Genomic DNA, 16,981 nt, shown 5'->3' with positions numbered 1-16,981 from the left:
ACTGCAAACGCGAATATTATATGTTATGTAAGCCATTTTTTATATTTATATATATATATACATATAAAGATTTTATTATAATTTATAAATAAGTTTACACGGAAATTGCTAAATATAATAAATTGTCATTATGTCATTATTACTATTTATATCACTATTTCAGTAAATTTTTCTCTTATGCATTTATCGGAGGCTACTTTTATCATTATTAACAATTTATCAGTTATATGATAAATTCTTATCACACTACAAAGTAATCCCATTCGATGACTACAATCGTCAGCTTTAAGTAATGAAACTATCTTGATGTCTATCTTGACTATCTTGAGTGGAAACTTCAATGGAGATGGCGTGATGTAATTGAAATTTTGGATCGAGCTTGGTTCGGATAACCGAGCAAAGTAAAAAGAGTGTTCTCGCTATACAGAGAAAGAGCCTGGTGTGCGCCACCGATCCAAGAGTGGACGAGGGTGGCGACGATTCTAGCCGCGGTGGGCTGGCGAGGTTGGCGGCGTAGGAGGATTTGGAGCTCTGCCACGTCGGGAGCACCCTCCTGCTCGAGAGCTCTACTGCGATCACCGATACCACACTACAGTACCTCCGCGGTTGGTACTCGTTAGGGTTTGGAGGATGCCAGAGAGAAGCGCGCGGTCCTCTCGAGGAGGAAACAGGTGGAACGACCGAGGGGAGCGTAAATATTGATATTCTCTCTTGCAGCGTGTAACTAGTTTAGCATCTTTGTTGAATCTAACAGCGCTCGCAAATTAATATTATTTCGGCATCGGTCGTGCTTCGCTATTAATAATATTATTCGATACTTACGAGAGATCGTGTCTGAAATTTTTAATATCTGAAGAATATAGAATTGTTTACTAGACTTTTTTCATGAATATATGTATCTTGTTAGAAGTAAACATAAAAAAAAACACCAATAATGGCGATGTTAGTCAATGTCATTGACTATAAGATCTCTACATTCTCGTAGCGATAAAAGTTAAACTTATGTTTCCGTTATCGTTTATTCCATGATTATTAATGAGTCTATATTCGTTGGAATGTAAATGCAGTAGATTGTGTGGGAGGCCTTCACTGTCTGACCTCGAAGCAGAAACTGTTTCTCATATCATTTATTTTAACGTTTTAAATAAGAAGATGCCCTTACGACTTGTCGTTATATATCAAGTATAATTTTCATTCAGAAAATTTTGTATAATCATGATGTAATCATACAATTTAATCAGTAAAAATATGATACTTCACATTATAAAGAAAATATATATTGAAATTATTTGAAAATTTGAAATATCCAAAGTAAAATATTGAATCATCATTGATATACTCTTCGCATTATTACTTTAAAACTTTTGTGTCACATGATAAAAATAGTAGCGATTAAATGTTTTGATTTTTGTCTACTTAAGCAAATTCTACAATATATGGGATCATATGTTGTATTTATACGTTTACAAGATGTCGAGAATATTGATAAGATGATTAGAAGATGCAACTAGCAGTAGTAAAATTTCAGTAATAGAGAATCGTTATCGCGAAAGAGTCCGAGTGTAGGCAGCCGTCGGTCACGAGTACAACGCGTCGAATGTTTCGTGCAAAGTGATCGATAACGCTGGTTCTCTCATGCTGCAAAAACCTTTGCCGGCTACATTTGCGGATTATTAATACGTGCTACTAGTGAATCGCGATCAACGGATGAGCGAGTATAGCCAATTTCAGTTTATCGACATTGTTTGCACTTTGTTACTGTTACTCGCGCATCTCTACTTCTATTCTTTCTACTTGTCTACAGTTTATCGTTTTGTTTCTGCTTGTCGCATGTAGTACGAATATTTTTTTAATTGACAATAAATCTTGTGTTTATTGGACATTTCACATTAATTGCAAAAGTTAAAATATTTGGAGACATCGTTTAATTGATAAATAGGTGATAAATGCATATGATAACCGCGAAAGGGTAATGCTATACTCAATCATTAATTATTAAGACAAAATCGCGTTTGATCCGAGAGAATAATATCAGAATATAGAGTATGTAAGTTTTTGTTATTTATAAATGTACAGCCTAGTTTTTATTATCCATGTGATTTTAATTTTATATGATTACTTCATAGATTTGTGTTGCTTCTTAGAAATATATTGATGTAAATTATAATTATTTATTTGTTGGAATTAGCTCATATTATTATAGTAGAGAATTATAAGAGAATTACTAACGATTAAATGTGTGCTTATTACATTAGTCTCATCGATCAACAGCTATCGATCGGAAAAAAAAATAACTGAGTAAGACGATCTATGTTAGCACTGCGCAAAATATGCATTATACTTATTAAAACGCGAAAAACATTTTTATCATCGCTTCGAAAGCACAAGGAATAGTATCATTGTGATCATGGAAAAAGCTTGCGCGCATAGTGATGAGACATACGCCATATAAGGTGGCTGCATGTATCCGCTCATTTACATGCAATCACGAAGATGCATCCAGACGGGAGAGAGAGAGAGAGAGAGAGAGAGAGAGAGAGAGAGAGAACTATGCTTGTATTGTGGTGTCCGTTATGTCAAAGGCTAAGCCTATCTTGTTTGTGTGTATTTGATAGTAGGCAGAGGGTTGACGTCAGACACGATCGCGTAATAAAACTTTGTTATTCTCGTCGAACTAGTATAATGAGTATCGCGATGAGGATGACATTCGTCATACAAATAATTTGCCCAATGCAATATTTTTCCGATATTAAAATGGAAGAATTAATTTATATCTTGTAAAAATGTTTTTGTTTCTCTCCCTTGTATAATTACTGTGAAAGATAAATGTATTGTTCTTATGTATATCATAAGATATATAAAAATTATATCGAATGGAATATTAGCAATCAAGACTTCTATTGTGATAATACTAATAAAAATACTTTTGATAAGAATATTTGAAATTTTCACGAGGTATTTAATTCGTTATTTGTAACGAGTAAATAAAGTCAAAATCTCTACGAATTAGTTGCACTTACAAAAGCATTAACGATATAATCTATAATTTATCTACGTTTAGAATAAAATGTTTCATAGACATCGTCTTTTCTAAATCAAAAGGTATCTAGATACAAAATATTAGCTTTACTAAAATTGCAGACAATCTTCTAAACGAGAGAGTGTTTGTGCCAGATATAAAATCTTTTTACTATTTCTTCAAAGAATTTTAAATACGCCCATATTAACTATTTTATTCTCGCACACTCCAAACATTTCTAGCCATAGAAAAGCGCAATCGGAGATAGCGCGCGATATATTCGTGATGCTGCGTAAATACCAAGAAGACGTCAACAACTGGCAGCATCCCATTTTCTACCCCACAGACCCTCTTATATATTATATATATGGTTATATTTAAAGAAGAACTATATATCAATGAAACACGATAATTTACAAATTTCTTTCACCATGTCTCTCAGCATCAACTTTCACGAGAAAAAAATCGCATGCGTGAGACAACTTTCAAACCTTAACCAAATCATTCTCCTCGCACACGCTTCGTTCAAATCTAAATAAGCATGCAAACGGTTGACTTACGCGGCGTATGCAAACGGAGCGCGATGCGTGGCGGGCAGCAGGACGACCGTGGCCGCGAGGAGAACGAGGCTCCCGGATGCGGCGTGAAAGGACCCCATGGTTGTCATCCCCCGGAGTCGCCGCGGCTGTCCACGTTCTATAGAGAAGGAACCACGGCCACCACCCAACCGCTGGGACGACGACGACGGCGAGGACGAGGACGGCGACGAAGGGAACGTCGACGGCTGTCCCGAGGCGTTGCTACCTGGCGCGTTGACCCGGCGTCTCTCTGCGTGTCGTCCGCGTCTCACCCTCCCTCCCTCCCTCCCGCCCGCCCCGCCCTCCTACCCCCGTCTTGCTTCCTCGTCGGGTTTCTCTCCGTGTGCTCTCTGGCCCTTCGCTTTTTCCCGATTTTCTCTTACAATTTTTCTCGCTCGATCTAACAGCTCACACCTCTGCCTCTGCTCTCTCCCGTCACTGTCACTCACGTCCTTTCGTCAACACTGAAGCGACGATGTCGGATCGCGCGGTCGTGATATCGCGGCACTCGGTCTAATCTGAATGATTCTATACCGCGTACACCCCCTTCCTTCGTCTCGCGTGAGAGCGTATATTTGCGCTTCGCCACTTGAGATCACACAAGAGTCTTGACACCGCCTGATGAACGAAGACGTGTAATAAATTCGCAAGATTATTTATTAACTTCTCGCTAGATACTTTTTATTCTTGTCTCTCCCGAGTTCTCGTTTCTTCCCGCTCGGCGTCGAATTTCGTTCGCGATTCCCGTTGCGTTTTCGGGGCGAAAGAGGTACCGGGGGATAAAACACTCGGGCGGGGAATAACGGGTGTCGACGGAGAAGGGAGATACAGCGGCGAGGGTCCTCTCCTGGAGGTTGTGTGCCTCCTTCGTCCTGCAGGGTCCTACAGCGCCGGAGCTTCCTGATCGCCGGCGATGCCCTGCCACGAGCTCCGCTTCCGCTCCAGGATTCTTCCTCTCACAATGGACATTTTTCCCGTTTGCACCTTCCGTCGCTTTTCTCTGCTCACCCGCGCTCTTTCTCTCGCCTCTTCTCACTCTCTCTCGTTCTTCTCTCGCGGGGACACTCGGTCAGCACCCGCGGTACACCGCTACGCGCTCGGGAGTGGCGGCTCTCGCGTCTAGCCCGGCCGTTTCAGCGCGCAGGCGCAATTCCTTCCTTCCTGCCTGCCTGCCACCCTGCCTGCTTGCCTACCTGTCTCTAACCCACCCCTCATCATCCCTTACTCCCACTCTCTTTCTCTTTCTCTTGCGCCTACCTTAACATGTTCGCCTGCTTGCCTCGAGCCGACGACTGCCGTCGTGCCTGCGCTCGCTGTCACCCTGACTGCTTGATTGTTTCATGAACTTAGTAGTTTTCGTCACCCCTACCTCCTACCATCCTTCTCGTCAGATCTCGCTATTACGTAGATTGATGCGCAGCGGAAGAAGATCATGTTTATTTAGCAGTTTTTTTTTCAGAAGATTGTTGAATTAAAATTCATTTATGAAATGTTAATACGTTTGCGTGGGAGATCGTGACATTTCATAAGATGCTTACATAAGATGTATTTTGAAATTTTGTTAAGTTAGGTAACTGATGTATGTAAATGTATACAATATATAACTAAGCTTTCAATTAGATATACTCCTTAATTGAAATAATGGCCATTATGATGTTTCGAGTGTGGTTGTATATTACAAAGATACTATCGAGACTAAGATACTTTGACTACGTGATTGTCTGTTGTCGTCTTGTCTCATAATCGTTTCATGAAGTTGATTTTCATCTCTTTGTCTTTGCGTGAATTTATGCATATTATAAAGCATGGTAAGCTTGCTATTATCTCTTATAAATTTTGGCATTGTGTTTCAAATCATAAAATTGTTCGCGTAACTCAGATACTGCTACTTCATTATTTATAGAATTTATGATTTATTTATTTATTAATTATAATCTTGAAATTTTGATAAGATCACATAATTGTTACACTTTAGCAGACACGTGTGCACGTGTTAAATGGCTACTGTTATATTCCGATTGGAGCAGTATATAAAAAAATTATTCTTTCACTTATCTGTGTGATTGCAAAACTTAATAATCATGTCCTCGCGTACACGTGCACGATAATATATATTATATGTATTCTCTCTCGTGCTCAAACAATCGTTCGGGAGACTAAACCAATCGTCTCTTGTCTTCATCTCTTATCCTGCAATAAACCCACTCGCACCTATCCGCACGAAAGGATTACTGTCGCATCTGCACCGTCTACTTCTCCGGCAATTTAGTTATTTTAATAGTTTTTGTTATACCGGGGTTAATCAACTTGTCGCATCGAATCGGTCGTGCTTCCATCATCGTCGTTTCGTTCGTTTTTTATTCAGTTTTTTTCGTGATCCATTTCTTTTTATTTTATGTATACTCTTCCTCCTTCTATGCACAACGTAGAATTCACCTCAGCGGCGAAAAGCGTATCATTACGTTACTCTCCCGATTGCGTCGGGAAATGTTCAAATGTAAAATGGCGAGAGTACATAACGGCGATAATATAAAAGAATGAAAAGAGTTGCGTCAAAAGATATTCCATTTGTAGAGATGCACGCCCCGCGCTACTTTGGGAAAAATATCCGTCGAGAACGTGTCGAGCGCTTTTGAAGCGCGAGAACGGTGACGCACGTCAAAAGAGCGGACTATGATACTTTCGCATTCGAGGACCCACGCACGCATGTAATGACGAAATGCGCGTACGTGCGTGCGACATTGAGACGCCTGGGGTCCGCTGGAACGAAAATAACGCGGGTCGTAACGCACATCCTTTCCGCCCGCGTAACTTTGGATCAAATTCTCGAGTTACGGGGAGAACTTTGAATACGCAGTACAAATGCGAGTTTGCGCCCTCCATCGAGTCATGCGATGTGTAGATATATAGGGTGTATCATAAACTGCGCATTTGTTATGTGTATTAACGGAGAATGTACGGTTGTTTCAATATTGTTGCAATTCCACAAAGAATTAAGAATGTTTTGGCAATTTTGAATAATAAACTTCGAAAATGCAAATATATCGCAAAATCTGATTTTGACTTGAGAATATTCATATCAAATATTAAAAATTCACAACTAAATGCTTGCGCGAAGAGAAGATCGAATGCTGCAAAATATCTATAGCACAAAGTTTACGATTTTTCTAGGACATTCTGTCTACAGGACGTCGGAGCACCCACGCGAACGACGGGATGATGAGGGTGAATTTTATGTGCTTTAATTTAAGTCTAAGCTTGCCTGAGAGGAATGTTTCACATTGGCATTTTTCATCTCTTTAATGTAATTTGTGTATTCCATCTGTGTTTGTGATTTATGATTATAATTTAATTGTTGATGCGCGAGATATCTATTAATCCAAGGAGATCTTTTATCGCAATCTGTAATTTACATAATCCTGACTACGCGCGCATAAAATATATTTTTATGAATTTATTATTTTATGGATAATGATGTATCTTGGACATTTAGAAAATTATATTTATGAAAGTATAATACTAAGAAGATCGCAAGCTCATTCTACCTGATTTGAATCTTTTATACTTGTGTATTGAAAATATTGCACATTATATTTGATTATACAAAAAATATTATATTGTATATCTAAATATATATTATAATGTACATCTTTTTTGCTTTATGTAATTGTGTCAAATATAAAGTTTATGTGTGTGACATAACTTTTTGTAAAATTTTTATGATATATTATAAAATATTATATGATGCAAGCGTGATAATTCAGTTTGATGCAAAAATATCGGTGCTTTTAACGATACATGCATAAATCCTTTTATATATCGAATGTGAAAAATTTGATTGGATTTTATTTCAGTCCCGCGTCCTTTTACTTCATTTCCATGCTTCAGTTTTCATTCCTCGTTTCGTTTCGTAGAATATTGCTCTTTCGTATTTTTAATATTTAGCTACAATCCGACAGTTTTGACAGTAATTGTACACTTGCGCCAGAATTTTTTAATTTCTTTGCCCGTCTCATCTCTTCTAAATTTGTATATTTCGTTGACGTTAATTCCTGAATTTAAACATCCAGAAAATTATATTTTATCTTATTAGACAAGATGTGCTACACAATGAAGGGGAGAGACCCAAGATAAATGAAATTAATTATTTTAATTACAATATGGCTCTTTAAAATATAATTAAATCTTGATATTATTTATAAATATAATATATTTAATTAATACAAAAGAATAAAAATTCTTAGAATAATAGAAATAATAATTTTAGTTGAACAGCTACAAACAATAGATTGATAATTAGAGATCGCAGCATATTTATACCAATTGCTACAGTTTTCTTTCTCTCTCTCTTTCTCCTTTCTCTCTCTTTTCTATCGCCAGTTAACATAGTTAACTGTTAAGTAGCTAACGGATATTCTGGCCTCCCATGCACGATTGGTCCCAGTGCATCTAGACGTTATCGCCAGACAAACGACGCCTGGTCTCGACAGTAGTGCAGGTAAACGCACGAGCCGGCGCACGAATTCCGGCGCGCTCGTGGACCATCAGCGCGATGATTGTCGCTTACATCCGATGCTGCGAGCATTATCGTCGGGCATTATCTTTAAGAGAGAGCGAGGTATAAAATATATACGTATACGATATATAGCAATGGGGTTTGTGGAGAAGAGATGAGAGCGCGTGCGCGAGAGATCAAAACCAGCGGGCTCTCTGTCGCCTGGGATGACGACGGCCCGTCTATTGATCTTGGCGAACATTGCGCGCCGGAACGAGCCGCGCTCGAAGCCTCTCCTGTATCACTGGCTCACAACTCCGCTTGTTCCAAAGACCGACCGACCGACCGACCGACCGATCTACCGATCGTTCTCTCCCGGATGATCCGGCTAAATATGGAGACAAACGCGATATATCGCGGGGGACCGTCAGCCAAATGCCGGAGCGTCCCACGGGACTCGTATCGCACGCAACGCTGTTCCGCCTGTTTTTAATCAAAAGGCGACACGGCGTAAGTTGAACAATCGCCCGTATATTGTCATATGCTAATTGTGCCAGAATTGTAAACAACAAAAAATTTTTTGAAACGTGGAGAAGAAAGAAATATGACTGATGCATAACACATTAAGAGCTGTTTGTAATTTGATTATACAATACTCAATTAAAAGATAATAATAGAGTGGATACTTATATGTATCGTTACTTTATTAATTTAATGTGTAAATAAATTAAACCGCCGTTTACGCGGAATCTAAAATTTTATAATGGAATAGTCATTTCATCTTACGTCACTACTTTATCTAAAATTTTTAACAAGGTGCATTAAAGAACCCCTATGTAATTGCGTGCATTATAAGTCTTATCTAAGGTAACCTTTTTATATAAATCGTGCGAGCCCTCGGAAAGACCTATCATAAATGTAACCGTTCCAAACATTCCTTTTACTCGTATAAATAAGTAACGTCTCTCGAATAAAGCCAATTTTATCACCCAGGTCTCAGGAACCTCGCGATTCGGAGTTAAAGCCGCGAAAGATACCGCCGACCTTCTGCGCAAACTTTTTCCGAATACTTTTTTTCTTCCGCGGGGATACGTCGTTTGCGCTTGATACTGATATCAGCACTGAAGATGGATGGAGATTTTTGTTTGTTCGCGATAGAGGGATCTTCCGGGGCTACTTTGAGGATCTTAAGAGGAACTGCAGTCGTATCAGTTGCCAACGAGCGGGAAAAAAAAAATGATACGTCGTCATCGACGGGAACATAGGGATACTAGGAGAAGCAGGAGAGACAGATCGTGGAGCGCGCTGACGTCATTACAGTTACATGTACATACACTTCGGGAGTGGCTTCAGGCGCATGCGGTCTGTGATTCTTCCGCATGACATCGCGCGGCTCAAAAGCAGTAATTACGGTAGAATTTCGAGCATACTGTCGCGCACAATAGTGACAAGATTGTTTAAATATTATGCGTTATTTCTAATTGAATCTAATTTTTTATGTTTATTGAAGATATATATACATGAAGAAAATATTGTTCAAATGACATTCACATTTCTATTATATATTACCAGCGATATTTTGCATTTCAAGCTAATGAAAAAATTATAATTTTTAATTTATTCCTGCTTATCGAAATAATTTTTAGCTTCAATCGATTAATTCGGAAAAGTTAAGCATCTCGCTAGTAAACAATTTCTTTTTGGCAGGACCGATCTCTCTTCCATTTGATGCGGAGCAAAATCTGATCTGCGGCGGAACATGTGTTCGTATCGATCTCTTTTCTCATTGCGACCGAATTCCTGTCCGCCTCCGCAACAAACTTTTAACCGCGACTATCGCTTTCCCTTGATCGAAAGTCAGGATCGCCGATGTTGGCTCGCACGCATATACAGCGCGCGTCTATGTTCTTCCTTTCATAGCTCGTACGTGCGTATGCATTATAGAGCGACGGTGAATCCGGCGATCACGAACGTGATAGCCGCGATAAAACTCGCTCGAGCAAGTACCTATGTTACCTACCTATATTATCTGCTTTAACTTTGATAGGGCGAGACCTGCATTATAACGCGAGGTCGGACGCTTCGAGAAGCGTCCCGCGTGCATACGAGAGTAATATCAGCGTATCTTTCGCATTCTTAGGGATAGAGATACTCGCGAGCCAACAGACAATCGACTCGAGTGGCACTTGAGCGAGCACCGCGGTCGTTCGCTCGTGGCTCTTTAAAATCTCATTTGCATCGCAGGTGGTACATATTCACGGCAAATGGTGGCGTATAACATCTCCTCCGCAGGGAGCGCGTCAAAGTGCGCGTGGCATGTTATCGCATATGTACATGCGAATCTCACTATTCCGGGGGTAGTAAAAACCGAGTAATAGGAAGGAAACTTCCGAGTTGTCGAAAGACACGTGGCCGTCAGGATAAGATCGCGCAGTCGAGCAGATGTATAGCTAGCCAGATGTTATCTCAACTGCCACGCACAATAGTTTTGTTCTTGTAATCGGTTATGTAGACGCTGATATGAATAAATGTGGCTAAATTGTTAAAGAGAATCTGAAACTGGTTGCTATGCACATGTATAAAAATAATCGTATTATTGCCATTCCATTGTAGCCGTGAAAGATGAACGCGTATTACGAGGAGCGTTTTGTACGTCACCGTAACCGCGTGTAAAGAGTCACCATTTATGACAATGTAATCCGGGAGTGTCCGGAGAGGATTACAGAGGCGCGGTCGTGGGCAGATGTCGTGTAGAATTCCTAAATACTCCCGTACTGGGAATAAATTGTAAACGGAGAGAGTATACGCTGGCACGTAGGCACCGGATCAACACCGTGAAGTCGGCAAAAACACTTAACGTACACCGAGGGACGAATATAAGCAAGGGTTGAAATCGGTAGAATAATTTTGTGATGATAACTAAGGTAGATCTCGCTACCGATTTTTGTGTTAAATCTACTTACCATTCCTTCGAGAATAATATATCGTATGAGTAATTTATTCTTATTATTCTATTTTTATTTTATTATATTCGTTAATTATCTGACGTACATTTTTGCCGTTAATTGATAAAACTCGCTTATTCTATTAAATTATATCAATGTATGATTTTAATTTATGATTAATTTATTCGACCTTAATAATTTATTATAAAAGAGAATCGAGATTGTATACAAAATTATCTTTAATAATAAATTAATGATAAAATTTCCAACGCAAAAATCCATCGCGAATTATATTGCATCTGCATATAGAACGCTGTATTGTATATGTGGATGCATAACTTCTCTTGTATATTTTAAATAATATTCCACGCAGATATTTATCAAGTCAATTCGTCCACGTTTGCATACTAGAAGAAGACTTTCGGCATGGCTGACGAGAGAGACATGAGAGAGAGAAAAAGAGAGAGACATGAGAGAGAGATTCGAGACAGGGTATGTGCAACAGGCAAGCAGGCAGGCAGGCAAAGCAATGGGTCGAGCTGCTATATCCACATCGGCCAATCGGCCGATCGGCACCTGGCTCGAATTGTGGCGATGATTTTCCAGCCTCCCCTAATCTATCTAGCACATTTCCCCCCCCCCCCTCTTTCTGGTCGCTTTTCTTTCCCCAGGGCATGGCGTTCAACAGGCCTGGCTGTTCGCCAACCTTTTTCCTTCCTGCCTTTCGTTAGCTCTCTATCGCGTTCACCCCCTCGCCTTCTGCGGTACGTTTCCGCGGACGTGCGACCGACGGCCAAAGGAGGTAGGAAAGAATTAAGGCTGCGCTAACACAATTGATGTTCCTCTCCTCTAGCGAAGCGGGGTGCTGGGTACTCTATTGTGTCGTGCGATATATACATTAGGGCAGCCCTATTGTGCACGTAGCTCATGTACGGCGAGTAAGAAGTGAGAGAAAATAAGATTACACGAGAACTGAGACTCTGCGATTCTTGCTAGCGCCAAATTTCAGATTTGATGATGTTTCACGGAAGGAACTTTGCCATAGTTCAAAAATAATCATATATTGTGACGAGAGAAATTTTCTAGAGCGCGTAAAGGATAGGATTATAAATCTTCAAATACACGTGTTCGAGAATGTTTCTCAATTCAAGGAACTGCGCGTGAATAATTGTTTGTCTATATATGTATAGTAGCCTTATATCACGCGGGGAATATATTCCGCTTTTTACATGATTTCGCGTTATATACGCGATACTCATGGGTTGTATAAAACTTGGAAATATGTTGTTTATTATGAAAGAAACACAAAATTTTTCACGAAATTTGAAATTTATCTACCGTGTTATATGTGGCGATGATTTATCGCGTCATACAAAGCAATTTTTTTACCATGTTATACGAATCCGTGTTATAGAACCACCGCGATATACAGGGATTTATTGTATTTGAAAAAAAGTTATAATAACGTTTTCTCTTTAGGGCTTCTTTTTTTTATGTAAATAGATAAATAAATGCAGGAAGAGCAAATACACGAATGAGAGATACGAAAATAGACGCATGAAAAAAAGTTAAGAAGTTATCTAATGGAGTTATTGCTGCAAAAGCTTTTCACTAAACACTAAAGCATCATATTTGGTCGCTTGTACATTTTTTCCCCCGAGATTCTTATACGTTTGATCTCGATGTCCCTATTTGCCGCCGTTACTTTTTATGTGTCAATTTCAAACCACCAACTGTATGTGCCTATTTTACGGTCGTATATAATATACTGGCGTATACCAGTTATATTTAACTCGTCGACGGGTATTCGCGGTTAGGATTCATTCGTATACGTGTCTGTGAAGGCTTATGTCGCTTATGCACGGGCGAACAAAAGCTGCCTAGCCAGCTGCAACCAGCCCAATACTTATCCCAAATCTCTCTCTTTTGCCTCAGGCCGCCAGCAAAATGTTGTTGAACGCGATTAACGATGCATCGTCAAAAGGCGAGAGTTACGTGCTGTTGATGAAAAAAAAACAGAGCTTTCAAAAAAGATTTACACCTGCAAAGCACATAGAAAATCAGAGAGGGAAAATTATTTTGATATGTTTTGTTTCAATTTTAATATGCTTATTTATCAAAGTCACGATTTAAAGCCTAATCCAATTTTTTGGACAATTGCAAAACGCACGCGTGTCCTTTTTGCGTAATTTGAATTTTATCGCGAAGTAACTGACGTAAATTTGATAACGCGTAAGCTCGATACCTTCGAGGGTGTCGATGTCTAGTGAAGCTCGAGACGCCGTGAAACATCTGATTGCTGTCAAGCGGTGCCGTGCTATCGCGCTGGCATATCGAGATGTCTTATCGATGAGAGGTCTTGCTCGACAGGTAGCGTGCTTCTTACGGCATTATCGAAGTTATCGCGATATATTACTACCGAAAGTGTGGGTGGTCGACAACTTTCTAGATCAAGATTTCGAACTACTATCAGGCTCAATTTTTTTTTCTTTCATCTTTCTTACTCTTTACTTCAGTCTTCCTTCCGAACTTTGGGCTAGTATTTTATAACAGGAAATTACAAATGCGGCGAACAAACTCCGTGCCTTTTCGCGAAATCGAGATTTCATGTATAAAAAACGCTTGCTTTTTCCTGGAGATTAAAATATGACGAGGCTCAAGGTTGGATGGTATTAATCTCGAGAAAACGAATTCCAAGCCTTTTGTTCAAACCGAATGGAATATCAAGAGGTTATTAGATGTAAGCTTTTATCCGTCGCTGAGTTAAAATTTGCCCGAACTGGCGAAGGAGAGCGAGCGGTAAGTTCTTATAAAAATATTGCCGCTCTCGCGGGACGCTTTTACATGGTACGGTCAAATCTTTTCCTCGCCGTTATCGACAAAGTACATCTTTTATAATTAGCTTTTATAGCAGTTTTATGACTCTTGCTGGAAAATAGTAATTACGATATATTCATTATTACGTTTATCTACATACACTTGTTATGATTTTGTGCACAGAGGAATCTGATAGCATTAAAAATATCGAATTAAAAACCTCTTAGAAACTACATTGTAATATATTTTACGTAGCGTAAACATTGATTTCAAAGTCCACGAAGAAATTCGATTTCAAGTCAATTTTTTCTCGGCGCAAATTTTACCACTTGCTACGTTTTTTCACAACTTTTTAATTTGCCCCGAATATCTTCGTGACTAATTCTCTCAAGTTAAAATACAAGTAGAGCTCGCTTGAACTTACCCGAGGCCTTTGTTATTTATTTGCATTGCTGAAGTTTAATTCAACAAAGCCCATTCATTTTCAATTTGCTTTTAACTCAAAGACTATGGATGCCGGGAGATTGAAATAACCAACTTTCTTCTTCAAGAATGCTGGTAGTGGTTCTGGTAACCGGTGGTTACCGGTCATTGTAGCGCTTTTGCTAGCTTCTGTTTCTGTAATATCGGCGTCAAAACGTTCGCGAAAGCCGCAATGGATTGCATCGACTTCAGGAAAACGCAGAAACTCGTTAGGAGAATTTTACGTCGGAACGAGGCCGTGCGCGACGGCGCAAAGTATCGAGCTATCGATTTCATGGCTCGTCGGTTCGTCCGATAAGGCAAACCTACCCCTCTCCACGCTTTGCACCCCTCGCCGCAACCTCATCTTCGACGATTCGACCTTCGTCTGCTCGAACGATCTTAACTGTTCCAGTCATCAGCGGTGAGGAAGTCAAGCAATGGCGTTTGAGTGACGAGATGAACGGAAAAGAAGGATAATTTATTGTTAATAATTTTATTCGATGCCGACCATAATATCGTAATAATAGCAATTTTGAACTTAAGCGATTAAAAGAAAATAGCATGTTTACAATGTCTATTTTCAATAGCGTAAATAAGTAACAAATTTTTAATTTTCTTATTTAATTTTGACTTCATAATAAAATAATTTAGTAAAAAATACCATAATTTTATTTAAAATATAAATACATAAATACATAATAAAATGAATATATAAAAAAGAATGCGTTGAAATAAATGTACAAATTTTTAATAAGAAAAAAATTGTTTTTAATTTATCTGTGGATTGTATATGGATCTAAAGATCTATAAATGTAATTTGTCTAAGAACTATTATTAACACTATATATGGCAGCAGTACAATCTTTGAATGAATGTATGGCCATTATCTTAATGGTAGTCATTTTTCATTGGATAATAATGATTTATTGGCAGATTGTAACGGGCGCTGTTCAAACCAGAATAGTGCAAGGGTGCGGAATATGCAATTAATACTCGCGAGACAACGTGGTAAGGAGAAAAAAGTAGACATTCTTTGAATAGCAGAAAATATTGGTAAAAACGCGGAAAACCGATAATAATGCAAATCGATATTGTGGCTTGCCGTGACGTGACTGTAGGATTAGCTCGTTGACGAATTTAGCGAAGCGCTGCACAACAATTCGATCGAATTGGATTCAGGACGTGCAATTTTTTGAGAACCTGCCGATAACATTAGTCCGCGAGCGAGCTAAATCGATTTATAAAATATGGCACTTAAAGTTAGTTTTGGCACTTTCGAAATATAGCACTAGTAAAAAATACAGGTAAATAAAAAGTCTAACTAATCAGTGCATGTACATATTAAATATAATCTCTTTCTAAATATTTATATATTATACAATAATATTAATTTAATTTATTTTTAATGTTTGTGCGCGATTTTATAATTTACTTAAAGTTTATACTTTATAAAAAATTTGTATAACTTTATAAAAAAAAAAGTTTATACTTTATAAAAGTTTCGAATTTATTAAAAATTTATTTATTATTTCCAAGATTTTGTATTATGCATAGTTTAATAGTTTTATTGTATAATTTATTCACAAGAATAAATATGTTTAAGATTTTTTTTGGAAAACAGCAGATTTACGGCCAATTTGGCAGCACTATGCCGTATATCCGTCGCAAAGTTGCCTTTTGCGAAAATGCCTAAGGATTATACATACATATATTACGGATACGTTTGTATAGGTACGCGTACAACCTCGTTGCGTGCTGCACTGCGGCGTACGTATCATCGCGTGACTCTTATTTGTCAGGCGACTCTCACCCGTTGCACGTCTACGTTATTTCGCGTATGCGATTGTGTTATTTCACGTCTCCATCCCTTACTATCAGGCTCTTTTGAACTCTTCTCTTCATATTTTTTCTCTGCCAATTATCCTAGCATTTTGCAGTTTTTATCCTACACAAAAATTTCATATTTTAATAGCTATTAAGATGCCTTAAATTTTGCGTAATACAAATCACAAGTCGCATTCTTTGAAATATTTTTGGGATATTTATTAGCGATATTATCCTGATTTATTTCTCTAACAATGTTCAAGAGATACATTTCTCATTTAAAGCTCTACTTATTAATTGAATTGAATTTAATTAATTAAAATTACATATAATTTTTTGTTACCAAATATTTTGGTTTTTTTATTATGTGGCATGCGTAATTAAATGTTATTTTACTCTAGTTTAGCTTATGCGTTTCTGATAGTATACAATGGTTATGGAATAATTGTTATAAATGTAAAGGTATACATACGTATATACAACACATATAGTACAGTTAGTGAATACGGATGTTCGATGCAGTCGCGTACAAGCTACGTAGATCCGAGTTTATGCATACAACCGAATAAAGAAGGATTGCTTGGATGCATTTTAAGGGCAAGTTGAAAGACTCGAACATTTTTACAATCGAGGATGTGGATTCAAATGAACTTTTTGACAAATTAAATTTTTTATTTTTATCTATATCCCACATTTTAAAATGGTTGCATTGAATAATGACTCAGACGAGTTATATTTATATTTCTATTTATTTCAGATACATTACTGAAATATTGCAACTTTACTCTATTTATATTAAATTTATTGATCTTTCTGATATATTAAACTCTCTCTTTTT

The 16,981-nt window shown here is 38.2% G+C and overlaps 1 protein-coding gene across 1 annotated transcript in view; it reads right to left on the bottom strand.

Annotated features, from left to right (window-relative positions):
* Nucleotides 1-3,856, bottom strand: part of LOC115243049 (gamma-aminobutyric acid receptor subunit beta-like) — an 83,569-nt gene extending 79,713 nt beyond the window's left edge. Inside the window, exon 1 of the mRNA XM_029819723.1 lies at nt 3,580-3,856. Within this exon, the coding sequence (XP_029675583.1) occupies nt 3,580-3,686 (107 nt within the window). The 5' untranslated portion in view covers nt 3,687-3,856. The remainder of the gene's footprint in view (nt 1-3,579) is intronic.
* Nucleotides 3,857-16,981: the final 13,125 nt, after the last annotated feature.

This window comes from Formica exsecta, unplaced genomic scaffold, assembly GCF_003651465.1.
Source record: "Formica exsecta isolate Colony F162 unplaced genomic scaffold, ASM365146v1 scaffold672, whole genome shotgun sequence".
NCBI lineage: Eukaryota > Metazoa > Arthropoda > Insecta > Hymenoptera > Formicidae > Formica > Formica exsecta.
Note: the sequence above shows the minus strand (reverse complement) of the source record. Positions and strands in the feature narration are given on the sequence as shown.